Here is a 15,844-nt window from a genome sequence, read left to right as displayed (position 1 = left end):
GAAAATCTTTTTTTAATTAGCAGCGATACATTGTACACTTCAATTCAGTGCTTCTTTTTGTCATGTAGCCATTAAAGTATCATGTAAGGTGTGATACCAGACATGTACATTTCACAATTGCAATGGATGATGTGGAGGCTCTGTAAAAACTGTTGTCCTTAAGGCTCAGGCAAAACAAAACAAAACAAAACAAAACAAAACAAAAAAACAACAACCTGTGTCATAGGTGTCCGGCTATACCGTGCAGTTATCAGTTATACTGTGCAGTTATTGGAAATTAACGGACACCTGGCACCAGCCAATCAGAATTGAGAATTTTCAGTGGGCATGGTGTAAGTATTTTATTCATTTATTTATTATAATCTCAAAAAGATATTTTTTGTACAAAAAAAACAACTTTTTGAGAAATAGTATTTCTTCAAGGTTAAATAATTTACGCTTTTTTTTTTTAATCCATAAAAACAATGCATGTTGGCGTAAGCAAACTGCTGACTCCCTCTCACTATTTGGGAAAAATCTTTTAATTTTGTACAAACGTAAGATTTCAACATGGTCTGGAAGAATAATGACACAGACCACGTCATAAATGGCTTCAAACTGTGCGACTTCTGTGGAAACCCCTCTATGGACCGAGCAGACATGAGCCGAGGACTCTGCCTCCCGTGGGCGGGTCCCGGCAGGTTTACAGGAAACATGAGTATGAGGAAGTACAAGTTTTTGAGATTTGTTTTGTCGCCAGATTCTCAGAACTAGAGCGTTCAAAGTCTTAAACTCGGTAAAAAAAAAAAAAAAAAAGAGCGGATCCACACTGTGTTCAAAGACACTCAGGTGTGAAAGAGTGTGAATGAACGCTGGCTACGAAGTCTAAGGTAGGATTTAGTTAAAATAACAAGTTAAGTTGGGGCGCTTATGTGCATGAAAAGTACCATCCGTACAGAGAGAAGTACATCGTAATACACTGTAATAACCTTAGAAAACAGGAAATGTAATACTGAAAGTATGCACAAACTAAAGCGTTTGTGCATAAATCCTATTAATTTCTTTATAAGCCGAGAGGTGAGATCAATATTCACAGTAGAGCATGAAGTCAACGTGTTGACTGAACGGCCTGGAGTCTGTGGGATACTTACTGTATATATAGCTACTAATGATTTGTAATAGAATATAAAGTAAATATAAAGAATGCATTGATTCTTAGCTGTTATATTGATCTGTGTGAGATGACCTGTTGCAAAAAGGAACATTAAACCATTTTTATACAACCAGAGTTAAGTTTGGAGAGTTTCTGATGCATGAATAGTTGCTATTTGACAAACCAAATATCAATAGTAAATAAAACGTGAACACAAATAATGATAATAATGATATATCACACAAACTTTCTAAATTACATCAAACATACCTTTGGCAATTCTTCACTGCAGCTTCTTATCAGCCAACATACAGAAGAGGGACAAATTAAAGGAAAAACTGGTACAGGTCTGAGTGCTTGACCCCTACAGTGAGGGGATCTGGTGGCTCTGTTCTCTGGGGGGTCCACTTGTCCCCTTAGAGGGAAGGGTCACTGCAAATTAATACAAAGTTGTTCTGAGTGATCACCTTTAACCCATGATGAAACATTTCTATCCTGATGGGAGTGGTCTCTTCCAGGATAACAATACCCCAGTTCACAGGATACAAGGGGTCACTGAATGGTTTGATGAGCATGAAAATGAGCTGAATCATATGCTATGGCCTTCACAGTCACCAGATCTCAACCCAGTTGAACATCTATGGGAGATTTTGGACAGACATGTTAGACAGTGCTCTCCACCACCATCATCAAAGCACCAAATGAGGGAATATCTTTTTGAAGAATGGTGTTCATCCCTCCAGAAAAGTTCAGAGACTTATACAATCAATGCCGAGGCTGAGGAACACCATTCTTCCTTCTAAGGGGACAAGTGGACCCAAAGCATGCCAGCAAAATGCCACCCACAGCATAACAGAGCCACCAGATCCCCTCACTGTAGGGGTCAAGCATTCAGACCTGTACTGGTTTCTCCTTTAATTTGTCACCTATATATATATATATATGACAATATCTGGGCTGCAGTTAACAGGAAGGCTTTTTCATCTTAACTTATTTTACTTATGTTATTTGTTATATGTTTTTAATGCTGTAGCACTTTGAGATTCACTGCAAAAGAAAAGTGCCGTACAAATTAAATGCATTATTAGTTTCTCAATTGATTCTCAACATTTTGTCTGTTAAGAGTAAATAAAGAAAAATGCCAGTTATAATTTCTTAAGTGTGATGTCCTCAAATGTCTTGTTTTGTCTGATAAATCCTCACATTTTGAGAAGCTGCAACAAGTAAATGTTGTTGCGACCAGGGCATGGTAAAATTTTAAAATGAACATGCTAAAAGTCAGGTGTACATGATAACGTTAGCATGTTAACATATACATTTTATGCATGTTAAAATGCTACCATTAGAACAGCATTGTACTGAGTTTTATATATGTTTTTTATCAACTTTGGTAACTTTAGAAGCTAATTATGCTCAAAGCAGCACAGCCTAAGTACATGTGAGGCTGAAAAAACAAAGCTTTGACAGAAAATTTGACCAAATTCTGACAAAGTAGAGCTGCCTGATGAGCTTATTCTGAGATAAGGCTGGATATCATGTTAATATTTTATTCTAATGTTAATATGATATCAGAGTTTCTCTGCCAATACCATACCAAAACCTTTTTTTCTGAGCCAAAGTTCTCAAATGTTAAATGTTCTCTAAACACATAAAGCCCTAGAACAAGTTTTATACTCAGCACTTGTCTGAGATGTCTCAGTAAATTCAGTACTCCATCAGAACTGCTTGTCAGATGGTTTTGGCAAGCAGTAATAATAGAAATAGTAAAGTTATCTCCATTTTTCATCCATCCAATGTTAAGAGTATTTCACAGGATTGCTAGCATGTCTGAAGACACCAAGTCTTACTGAGTTAAATGTTGTGTGTGTTTTTGTTGGGTGTAGGACCAGCTGAAGCGGCCATGAATCGAGTCCCCCTGAAGCAGCAGCAGAGCTGTGGGCCCTGGGAGCTGAAGGAGCGGCTTGGGACTGGAGGTTTTGGGAATGTCACAAGATGGCAAAATAAGGTACACAACCCCCATGCTTTTAACACGCGGTTACGTTTTTACTCTCCCTTTGGGGAAATTTGTTTTTATTTGTGGCTGTGGGATAGTAGTAATAGTTTTAAAAGCCTCCAAAAACAGGATGTTTATAACAGATATATACATAGACTATAAACATTTGAGCATCCTCAGCACTCGGAAGGAAGATAACCTGTTGACTGTTCCTGTAAATGTTAATATCAACATCACCATTAGTGCAATTAAAATAACATCAAAATGAAAATGGAAAATGCAGCAACACACTCTGATTGCACGTGAGGAATGTCACAGTGAGTTCGGTTTGCTTAGCCTAAACCTCTCTGAGTTGATGAAAAGCAGCACACTGAATCTGTTTGTATTGATATTTGGTGTTATTTGTGTTTGTTACATATGAGATATGGTGTTTTTAGTTTTGGTGGTTTTTTTTACCTTCTCGGTTTTTGCAATTAGCATGACAGGAAGCAGTCCTCTTTGTGCAGCTGTTACAGTAGAAATTGTGTCTATTGTAATGATTTCGCTCCTAGTCACAGGATGAGAGCATTATAGAGTTGCATCCTAAATGAGCGAACACCACGGGGACATGAACACACCCGCTTAGTGGACCTTCCTCTTCCTCTCTGTACGACTGTATGACTTCAGTTGTATTACTCACCTTCACTGTAGTACAGCACTTGAGAATATGATCCTTTAGGAATCTTTTCTCTTTTAGTTTCAAATATCAAAGATTTTTACATAAACACTTCTCAACACCTGGAGTAAATTAAACAGGAAGCATCTGGTTGCTGCTCCCTTGGTGCCACACTTACGGCCATTGTGATTTCTTGCAGAGTGCAAGTTTCAGAGTGACAATGTGTGAAACACACATCATCGTTTGTTTACATTCATAATACCCACAGACTTTGGTGAGAAACACCTGTATGGTGTATAACATTTAAAAAATACATCATTTCAAGTGTCTTTGAGAATTGAATGGCAATTAACAAAGTTGTCATATAATTTAATTCTGCTGCTGTTTACAGTAATCATGTCATGTAGGAAGTCATGTTCAAGATGAAACGATCTGTTTTTTAACGTTTTAATGGCAGTGAAGGAGTACTGATCATCGATGCCAATGCAGACCAGGCTGTAGGAGGCAATGGGAGTGACAGAAGCGGGAAATGATTTCACTGAAGAGGGCACTGTTGATGATTAAACTTCCTTTGTAGGAGATTTCCCGTCTCCCTGTATTAATGACAATACTGTGGGTTATTATTAGATTGTAGGTCACATTATGGGAAGCAGGGAGGCTGTGTTTTCCTTGATGATGCCATGAGAAACAGGCAGTGAGATCTCATCAGTATGTGTTTGATGCTCAGTGGGCAAAAGTGTGCACGTGATTTATATGCCATTCCCTTTTTTATCGTTCGTTATCATTTTTTAGCATAAATTGTCTACTGTAAGGCCATTTACAGAAGAAATAAAGGGCTTAATGCCAATTGGCCAAGTGTCACATACACTAGACTGTAGTCAAGCTTTTAGAAGTTATAAAAGTTTCTTTAATTTGCATTATCAACATCGTAATAAAGAAGAATTGTTTCAGTGTTTGCATGTTTACTGATATCTTTTTTCACAGCAGACATTTGACTTGTTTTTGTATGAAAAGCACAGGTGCTACTAATAACTTAAACAATGGCTCTGTTCTATTTAAGTCTCCCAGTGAGTCATAGCAATGTGGTGGTGAGCCGGCGTGCAAACGACCCTGAGACTGAGACACCTAAATGGGATTCAGCCACCATTAATTTTATTATTTAAACCTGTGCTCTTCTACTGTGACATGTCAAAACGTCTTCTGCGAAAAAAAGCTTATTTTATGATGGAAATTATTGTAAATAACTAACATCACTGCAAAATGCAAATATACAAATTTAAGGCCTACTAATAAAATAATATTGAAAAGTTGCCCCCACTAATTTGCCTTGTAGTGTTTTAAACCTTAATTTACAATCTATTTATCAACTTTAATTTGAATTCCCAATCAAATGCTTATAGATAATATCTCTAATGTGTGTGTGTGTGTCTGTGTGTGTGTGTGTGCTTTCAGGACACAGAGGAGCAGGTTGCTATAAAACAGTGCCGTCAGGAGCTGAGTGAGAGAAATAAAGAGCGATGGTGTTTGGAGATCCAGATCATGAAGAGGTCAGTTTCACTCATTTACATGCATCAACCTGCTTGGAGGCTTCAAGATACATAATGAAGCTGCCTTAAAGGGGACGTATCATGCACATTTACGGGTCTTTATTCATATTTTAGGGCTCGACTGATATCTTAGCATGATTTACAGTTCAAGAAACTCCTTCTTTATCTTATACTGGCTCTTTATGCAGCCCCTCGGTTCAGCCTCTGAAACAGGCCGTTTTAGCTCCTGTCTCTTTAAGCCCCTCCCTCCCGATGAACTCTGTTCTGATTGGTTAGCTTCCAGAAGCTCCAGAGTCTATGTAAACAAACAGTAGAAGCAGGATTTCACTTCTTTTTCTTGTTCTTTACTGAAAATGGGAACTTCTCAAATACTTTCATACATGTTCGAGCCTGAATCTGAACTGAAATATACAAGTGGACAAAGTGAACAACCTTAGCAACAAAGGCTACGGAACAGACAGCCGTTTGTGGATATGTGCAATCTGATGTCATCACAGGAGAAAGTAGAGGGAACATTGCAAACTGAGCTTTCAGAGCAGGTTGAAGCCTGGGCTTTTGACTTGCAGTAGATCCCTGCTCAGGACTGTTTTCTTAATCCCGCTCCCACTGGATTTCTGCTGACCATTACTACCTGCTCTCACAGTGTGTGTCCACTCCCGCCCTCACCCGCAAACATTCTGACCATTCACGCCCGCACAACAGTGTTTTATTGATTTTGTGTCTTCTCCCATCCCCGCAGGGAAAACACTTTATTTTACTGTCTAATATTAATAAAGAGATGCATACCTGTTGGTAATCACGTAGCAAAATTACATTCCAGTGCATAATTATATCCATACTAGTGCAATAATTAGTTATTCTAGTGCAATAAGTATACCTGTTCTAGGGCAAAAATATATTGTATTTATTTATTTGACTTATTATTTCAGAACATGTGTTGTTGGCTGTGGTTATTTGTTTTGCTGAGGTTGTTTGATTTTGTTTAGTTTCTCTGTGTCTTTTAACGCACTGATCAGGAGTAGTGCTCCTAATGATGATGGCATGCAACTTGACGCAAGCTTACAACTCCTCCGTTACCTCCTAGCACAAAGAGCACAAAAGTAGTAATAACCTGCGGTTTCGCATAATGCAATACGTTCTCATTGTTTGGTGATCATGATGACAACATACAGTCAGACATTTATTTACCGTAAGAGGATGTGACGGCAATTAATTCACGCTCTATTGCAGAAATTTTGCAATAGAGCCTTTTCAACTTCCAAAATTAGACATCAGATGGGATTGGCTCCAGATCTGTATGACCTTTTTTGCCTTCATGGAACAATGGGTGCTTTTCTCCAAGCTGTATGGGAGTGTTGTGACGCGTTATTATACGTAGTTATTGAGAAAGTTGATTGAGAAAGTTGATGAACAACTAACTGGAGCACAGATTGCAATTAAACTACCTCTTACAATTGACTCATTTCTCATTCTTTAAGTACAAACAAAAGATCTGGCTGGTTTGCTTGACAGCTGCCAAGAAGATGGGGAGTGGGTGGCGGAGGTGTTCCTTACATTTTGTCACACAAGGAAAACAGTTGTGTTTATTCATTTTACCTGTTACAGTATATTTCCCTTACCTTATCATTGACACTCTTGATAAGGTGTCACATTAGGTGGTCTTATGTTAGTGTCTCTGCAGTACTGAACAAACTTGATCAGAATATCTTTCAATCAATCAGCAGAGATTCATTTTGTAATATGCAGGGAGTGAAAAAGACCTGGTTTCCAAACTGTTTTGTTCGGTTTTATGAAAGGAAGAGTTCACAAATCTGTTTTAAAACAATAGTCAGGTGCCCAAATAACATTGAAACAGGTTTTTCTTCACATAATCATTCCTATCCCAAACAACAGTCAGATGCCCATTCCTCATTCCTCCTGTTCATACTGGCCATTAGAAGATCCTTTCATAATGCACTTACAATGTAAGTGATGGGGGCCAAAATCCACAGTCCTCCGTCTGTGCAAAAAGTATTTAAAAGTTTATCTTAAGCTAATATGAAGCTTCAGCGTCCAAATGAGTCAAATCAAGTAGGTATCTTTCAACATTACAGTCTTTTTAGTGCCAAAGTTCCTCTTTTTGTTACTAAACTTCCGCCGCAGCTCAACAGGGAAACACAAAGAGGGAATTTGATGCTAAAAAGACTGTAAATGTGGCAGGTATCCACTTGTTATGACTAACTCAGACTGCTGAAGCCTCATATAAGCTTCAGATAAACTTTTAATGCATTTTTGCACACAAATGACTGTGTGGACACACTGTGGATTTTGGCCTCCATCACTTACATTGAAAGCACATTTGAAGGGGATCTTTTAATAGCCAGTATGAACAGGAGGAATGATTACAGCGAGGAAAACCTCTTTCAGAGTTCATATGGGAATCTGACTGTTGTTTTTAGACAGACTTGAACAACTGTGAATCCGTCATTTAATCATCCGACCTGAGATTCATGATTTTAGTTTTCCACAGTGATGCATCTTGATTTATATGACACATTTGTTCTTCAAGTCTGCTGAAGAAATCGGTAATTTCCCAGTTTGTTTTTGCCGTTGAAACTCGTTGGACGTTGCCTTGAAGCTTTTAGGCAAGTGAAACAAGTTTTGGTTTGACATGTGACTCAGTGTGGCACATTCCATGACAAGCTGTGTGCTGATGAGTTTGACATTTGACTTTTATGCAGCCATTTGTTTTCTGAAAATACAAAAACTAAATTTGTATCCTGAAATAGTGCAAATCACATTAAGGACATTAAATATTTAAATACTCATAACAACGTGGAACTTTGGGTTATTTTGGTCATTCGGTGGTTATTTCTGACGGGCTAATGTGTCACCTCTGCTTTGCTCCACTTTGGTGTATGTTTCATTCCCACGCGTCTGTGTTTCCTAATTACACTTTCATTTTGACTGAGTTGGATGGCCCATTGTGCCAGTTTTGATTGTTTGTGAGTTGCGAAATGTGTGTACGTGTGTGTGTTAGTGTTTTGTCATTTGCTGGTACAATCTCGAAAATAAAACCATTTCTTTCCCTGTCCCAGTTTAACAAGTGTGTTGTTTTCAGACAGACGTGGTCATGACCACAAACCTCCCATGCACCCACGCTCAACTTGTGGAAAAACCACAGGGCATGGGGACACATACAAGTCAACCTACCATTATAGTATTACAGCCACTTAACACAGATGTACACATGCACAAATACTGAAAAACACATCAATTTCACAATGTTTTTGAGCTCGTACACATGTTTATAGAGCTGGTATTACCATTTACTTTTTAAATTTCTTGGTTGCTGAATGTTGTAGTCGAACTTTACTGTAAGAAAATTAAAATACTGCAATGCAATCTCATGCAGGTTCACTAGTTCATCTTACACGCTCCAACACTTTCTTTTTCACATCAGTCTCACAATATGACTACACTGCGATCATTTAGGTTTGTTAAAGAGGCCACTAATGTGTCTAAGCACTTTGATATGCAATAAAACAAACACGTTAATGAATTAATAAACTTTCAGCTTGTTATTCTATTGCTGACTACTATCTCCTGCTATTGCAGCTGTTACAACACTGATTACACTTTCTGCAATGTTGTGGTTACAGTGTAAACCATTTTCCTGGTAATTTTTCTAGTATCTGTTTGAGTGTGTTATCTTTATATTTCTCCTTTGCTTTTGTAGACAGAGCCTGACCGTCAGGAACAGGTTGTTTCAATCAGAGTTACAAAACTGTAAAAAAAAATGGGAAACAGTGACGTCAAAAGTAATAGAGACAAAGAGGGAGTAGAGGAGTGAAATTGATTTGTGATGAAATAAGAATTATGTATACTTTGGATGAATAGGTTTGTATATAATTGTGAAAGTGTGTAATATTAGATAAAATTGTTGGCACTGCGATGATGATAAGCTGTAAGAAAACAGAGATTAAAGGCTGCATCTCTGATTGCAGGAAAAATTGATAAATTATGTTACAGTTGGTCCAGGTCAGGTTCCCAACCTGGGGGTGAGGACCCATCGGGGTGTCACAAGAAAAATCTGAGGGGTCATGAGAGGATTTTGCTGGACAAAATCATATTTATTTTTTCAGACTTTGCTCTTGCATTTGCTTTTTTCTTGTGAGTTACTGGATGATTTTACATCTTCAGGCCTCTATAACCTATTCAAATAAAAGAAAAATAAATCACTTAAAGGTTGATATATACAACCAGAGTTGCAAGTAAATGTTTTTTTAATGGATCTCAAGCCAAAAAAAGTTGGGAACCACGGGTCTAGATCTAGATTTTAAAATTTTCTTTAATCATCAAATCAATTTCAACATCAGTTTCAGTGGACTGTATTACAGCTCTGACCAAGTGCAGCACAAACTACCTCCTTTATACATCTCTGGCATCTATTATGGCAGCCCTTTGCATTTTGATTAGATTATGTATCAATTCATATCCCAGTAATGATAAAGATGCGGCCCCGCTAACTGTCTGCTCGTCTTTACTTCCTCAGGTTGGATCATGTTAATGTGGTCGCAGCGAGGGAGGTTCCTGAGGGAATGCAGAAACTCGTGGCCACCAATGACCTGCCACTGCTGGCCATGGAGTACTGCCAGGGAGGGGATCTGAGAAAGGTACAAGTCTGTGTGTTTGTGTGTGTGTGTGTGTGTTGGTGTGAATGTGTTTAGGACACTGGACAAGAGCCCAGAGACCTTTGAGGGGGGCCACCCCTCAAAGGCAATGGTAGGGGAAACACTGGAAACCAACCAAGTATGCAGCCTGAGGCGATAGACAGTATTGGCACCAGGCAGCCATCAGAAGAGGAAAATGCCAACCATCACAAACCACAATGTCATAAAAATTTTAAAGCATCCCAGATGGTCAAAAACTAAGCAGATTAAGTGGTTACTGGTGACAGAAAAAAGAAAAACAGCACCATCCTCTTTTGTCATGCCTGCCACAAGTTTCCAGCAGTGGAACAAATTAAATATATTGTTAAAAGTGAAACAAATCAAAACCTTAACCACAAAAGTATTTATTTGTAAATTTCCAAAACTTTTTTAGTTTCTTAAAATATCTCCCGAAAAATGTCTTGTAAAAAAAGTCCTGACAGAGTGAGAGAGAGAGAGTACAATCTGAGTCTGTTCATGACCTCCAATGAATGTCAGATCCCTCAGAAACATAATGCACTCAATGGACGGAAAACAGCTGTTTTAGATTAAAAGATTAAAAGAGGACATACTCTAAGAGGACAGATTAATATGAAACAAGCTCTGTGTTGATCTTTCTTCTCTGTGTTTACGTTAAGCAAGTATCAAATGTCTTTGCTTGTGCTCTCTGCAGTATCTGAACCTCTTGGAGAACTGCTGTGGAATGAGGGAGGGCTCCGTTTTGATTCTGCTACGAGACATTTGTGAGTATCCTGTTCAATCTCCACCTGCAATGTGACTATTGTAACGTTTTAACTCGTGGATGTGAGAATGACAGATTTATTATGTGATTGATTATGTGATTGAATGAGCTGGCAGCGTGATTAGTTTCCTCTATTACGGAGAAGGTGGTGTGACGGGTATCATGATGTCACCGATGAACCTAGACCACAAATCTTAGTCACCATGGCGATAGCTCACACTGGGGCAGAAGCATACGTCAGCGATCGGACACTCGCATTCTCTCTCACAAACATAATGTAGGAACAGTCGCATCAACTTTCACTATGTGTCTCACTGTATAAACAAATTCAAGAGAGGAGACATATGGTATGGAGCACAGTATATCGAGTGTGGCGAGAAGAATAGCAAAAACCCACACACACACACATGTGACACATGTGGACACACACTTCCACAGAAACTCCTTTTCCTGTGACCCATTGGTGGGCATTTCCTGATAATGAGTGATCCCTTCAAACTGCTTCACCAGCTAGGGTAAAGAAACAAGCATGCACACCCACACCCACAAACTCTCTGTCTCTATCACACACACACACGCACACACACACCCACAGAGTTACGTGCCCAAAGGTTATGATTTCCGCTGGGTTGAACATTCATTGCCAGCAAACACACTAGTCACACTTTGACGCACAATTTAATTGACCTAATCACATAATCTGTCAAACGTTAACTTCATGTTGTACACATTAAACGCTACAGCATGTTTACAGTCATAGTTTTACGAGTCTTACTAAAGAGCGACTTCACAACAGCCGAAAATCTTGCGCTTGCTGACCTCCAAATGGCCTGATCTCTCACCTTCCTGCAGTGAGATAGAAGTGTACTCCAGGGGAGTGTCAGTACATCATGACATCACTGTCCGGTGTGGCACATTTTGCTCAGTTGGTGTCATGTGAACAAAGGAAATTTTGTCACACGGTGACAGGTGGAAACTGGAATGCTGTATGACATTAGATGTAACAACATCGGGCAAATGATAAGGACTCTGGATAAATAGACTCAGTGAACACAGAAACAGATGATATCAGATGTTTTAAAGGCTATAAAATGTAATATAGTCATAATCTTATTCTCTTATCAGTTTTATTAAAGAGCCCATCAGTGACGTTGGGTGTTGTCACCTGAAACTTTCAATCAGAGAAACACTGCTTTTCAGCCTGGTGTAAAGTTACTCTTTAAGGATGACCGGTGTATTTGCACTATTGACATCCTTTAATTTAGTCGTGCTTGTGGTTTGAATAAATCAGTCAACTAAAATACTCCTACGGTTTCCTTCTTGAGCAGCCTGTAGCGGGAAGAACATGTTGCCGCCAGCTGTTCTCTCTGGACTTGACTGAGCTTGTTTTTACTATAGGAGATAGAAAAGTTTATCTCACCTTAAATAACGATACAAATGAAAATAGTATAATGTCTACGTGCTGCTTTAATGTTTATCATTTGAACATGAAAGTTTGGAAAAATCTTTCACTTAACTAACTTTTTTCGCTTTCAGAGCTTCAGAGCTCACGGCCGTCCTCAGTGGAGGGAGCTTGCTCGGTTGTCATCATGTGAACGAAATTATGGAAATTCAGTCACATGATAACAGTTAGAAAGCTGGAGTGGTGTATGATATCACACACAAGATAATCAGTCAAATGATAATGACTCAATTAAGACAGAAGACAGACGACATCACGTGACAGAAGTTCCATATTTAGGTCACATGATGACAAACGAGCTAGTGTAACATATGCCTCTTGCATGTTACATTAAATACATTAGTTGTGCTTTAAATGGTCACTATGTCTAACAGCAAAATCTTTTAATGTAGAATATATATTAAATAGTTGTGCGGTGTACATATTTGTGTTATTATTATTATTTTATGCTGTTATCTTATATTTAATATTTAATACTTGGCTACATAGTATCCAAGGTAACGATGCAGCTATAAACTGTGAGGCTAATATAGTCCCCCGTTACACTAGCTCAATGAAAACTGAGGTAACTCCGTCCACCGCAGAAGCTGTGAGATGTGATTGAAAGCTCCAGAATAGCTTGTCAAACTCTGGTTGTATATCAGAGAAAGCCGTAAATCTTTTCCAGGTTTTATATTGAATGACTGAATGAATTTTGATTTCGTGTCAGACTGTACCAACTCTAGTTCTAAACTGGTCTTTTCCCCTGTTTCTTCTTCCTCTTCTTCTACCGTATATCTTCTTTCCTCCCTCAGCATCGGCTCTAACCTACCTCCATAAGAAGAGAATCATCCACAGAGATCTGAAACCCGAAAACATTGTGCTGCAGCAGGGCGAGAAGAGAGTGAGTTAAACACCCCCTGAACCATCTTGTTATGACAAATATACCCAAACCACAACAAAGAGATCATACACAGGCAATTTGTCTTTATGTGGGTTGTGTGGGATAAGTCTCTCTCTCACATCCATATATTGCTGCGCTGAATATTTAATGTGGAAAACTCAATCCTTCAACTTATGCCTGCAAACTTACATGGAGCTTTTGGGCTTGCTTTGCTCTTACCTTCCTCTCTTTGGGCCTCTCTTTGTTTTGTTATGTTATATAACAAATCACAACATGTCTCCCTCCAGCCTGTAACGGCATGCAGGAAAATGAAGAACATATATAACTGAGGCCAGACATATTAAAGAGGTTATATAATGCATGTTTATGCACACTGCTGTGTTTATAGAAACTGAACCAAACAAGCTTAAGCAGTCAAGTTTATATTTTTCGTGATCACTTGTTTTTGTCTACAGAAACACATCCAATATACTGACAAATGGGGTGATAAAGAAGAATGTACACAATGAGAAGTTGGCAAGATGGGTGCATGAATACTAGCTGTCTCTCTGTTGTCTCTGCAAATTTATCAATAACTTGTGAAATACTGTTTGAGTCGGATCTGCATTTATCAAATTGTTTCGCAAAGCCAGAGTGATGACTATTGAGTAAGATCGTGGCTTATAAGACTCAAAGACGACATCAGTTAAAAGACTCTGACACTCATTTATGAACTGAAGTTGCAAAAATACACCATATGCAAAATGCAATGGAAAAGCACATCAACAGTAAAACTGACAGTCAAGCTGAACTCAGAAAACCAAGATATCTTGAAAAAAGAGAGAAAAAACTGCTGAGAAATTGCGATTGACTTTGGAGCTTGAAGTGTTCTTCTGGAGCTCTACAATGAAACTGATTGGAGCTGAAAAATGCTGAAAAAACTATCCAGATGAAACTATTTGATCAAGATGTCTCACTGATTATAATGGGGTTTACTACAAGAGGATAATGAGGATTTGATGGCTAAAGAAGATCTGTTGCATGAAGGCCTTGTCTGATCTGATCCTGTTGCCACAGATTCCAAATAGTTCTTATGTATATCTGGGTTTGGTTTTTAATGAAAATTTGTGCTTTACAGAGGGAATAAAAGTAATGGCAGAATCAGCAGAATTGCATCAGAAGTTGATTTCTGCTCATGTGTTCCTGAATCTTCCAGGATTTAAGTTATAAAATAGTTATTATAGGATAAAATTATGCCAATAACATCTTTTTTCTTCTCACTCTCATACCTAATCTTAGTTGATCCACAAGATCATAGATCTCGGCTATGCTAAAGAGCTGGACCAGAGCAGCCTTTGCACGTCATTTGTGGGAACACTGCAGTACTTGGTAAGTGACAAATTTTCCACCTGACTTTCCTTGTTGTACTCTTGACGGTTACAGCTGAACTTACTTCCATGTTTCAGGCTCCAGAGCTCATTGAGAGACAGAAGTACACGGTCACTGTGGACTATTGGAGCTTTGGGACTTTGGTGTTTGAGTGTATTACAGGATTTCGCCCCTTCTTACCAACCTGGCAACCAGTTCTCTGGTAGTACAACCTTTTACAACTTCCTTTATCTGAACCAAATTAATGATTTGTTCAAATCATGGGGGGGCTGACGTCATGTTTTTCCAATGTTCTTTCCTGAATAACGATGAAACGTGTTCAAATTTCTCAGATCTCTTCCTTCTTTTTTATGGGTTTGGCACCTCTTTAGTCTAGCTGTTGCAAAATAATCTGAACAGTGATGTTTTGGAATGTTAAGGAATGATAAGCTTGATTCCAGATAAGTGTTATTGTTACGTGACTTGATCTTAACACACGAGAAATATATAAATAAACAATGCATCACAAAGAATTGCAGGATATGTGGCTTGTGCCAAGCTCAGTGAACCTCGTTTCGTTTGGTAATATGATTTATGAAATATGTGACACTCTGGGGGGCCTGTGTTACAAAGCGGAAAATGACCCTCCCATTATTGCAGAAATGCAGGTTCAGTTCCCGGCACGTAACCGGAGGAATTTACAATGATACATTTATAGGATAAGATGGGAAAAAAAACATTACATACATTTACAAATGGAAAAAGTTAAAAGGGGTTTCCTTTCATATAATCCATCTCCATCCTTTTTAGGCACAATAAACTGAGATTGAAGCAAGATGATGACATCGTTGTCTATGAGGATCTGGCGGGGGAAGTCCGCTATTCCAAACATCTGCCGCAGCCCAACAACCTCAACAGGTGATTTTATCTGTGACAGACACACACGTACACATATGAACGCTCTCTCCTCACTTTTATGATCTCAGTCTAACTTGTCAACTGGGTTTCAACAGTCTGTTGTTAGAGAAGCTGGAGAGGTGGCTGCAGCTGATGCTGAAGTGGTCTCCTCAGGAGAGAGGCAAAGACCCCGAAACCACACCCAGCAACTGCTTCTCCCAGCTGGAGATCATACTGCAGCTCAAGGTTAGATTGTTTGTTCGTTCATTTATTTGCACAAATATTGAAATAGAAGATAAAATATAAAAAGTCAGATAAAAATTAAGTTAAAACACAAGGAAATATACATACAATCACAAGAGATGTGCACGCAGAGCCAAAAAGCCAAAAGGATCATTCAGTTTGTCCTCCATGTGGACACATAGTCTGTCTGTTTTTGCCAAACAATGAGGACACTATATGCAAAGACAACATTTTAACTTTCAAAGTGTTACA

At 38.6% G+C, this 15,844-nt stretch overlaps 1 protein-coding gene across 1 annotated transcript in view; it reads left to right on the top strand.

Annotated features, from left to right (window-relative positions):
- The first annotated feature begins 612 nt into the window (after positions 1–612).
- The window catches only part of ikbkb (inhibitor of nuclear factor kappa B kinase subunit beta), a 21,965-nt gene continuing 6,733 nt past the window's right edge, over positions 613–15,844 (top strand). Inside the window, exons 1-10 of the mRNA XM_067614490.1 lie at positions 613–869; positions 3,016–3,137; positions 5,233–5,327; positions 9,862–9,982; positions 10,692–10,761; positions 13,017–13,105; positions 14,384–14,473; positions 14,551–14,675; positions 15,263–15,370; positions 15,466–15,595. Of these exons, the coding sequence (XP_067470591.1) occupies positions 3,033–3,137; positions 5,233–5,327; positions 9,862–9,982; positions 10,692–10,761; positions 13,017–13,105; positions 14,384–14,473; positions 14,551–14,675; positions 15,263–15,370; positions 15,466–15,595 (933 nt within the window). The 5' untranslated portion in view covers positions 613–869; positions 3,016–3,032. The remainder of the gene's footprint in view (positions 870–3,015; positions 3,138–5,232; positions 5,328–9,861; positions 9,983–10,691; positions 10,762–13,016; positions 13,106–14,383; positions 14,474–14,550; positions 14,676–15,262; positions 15,371–15,465; positions 15,596–15,844) is intronic.

This window comes from Thunnus thynnus, chromosome 2, assembly GCF_963924715.1.
Source record: "Thunnus thynnus chromosome 2, fThuThy2.1, whole genome shotgun sequence".
NCBI classification, from domain to species: domain Eukaryota; kingdom Metazoa; phylum Chordata; class Actinopteri; order Scombriformes; family Scombridae; genus Thunnus; species Thunnus thynnus.
This window is presented reverse-complemented; position numbering and strand designations above follow the sequence as displayed.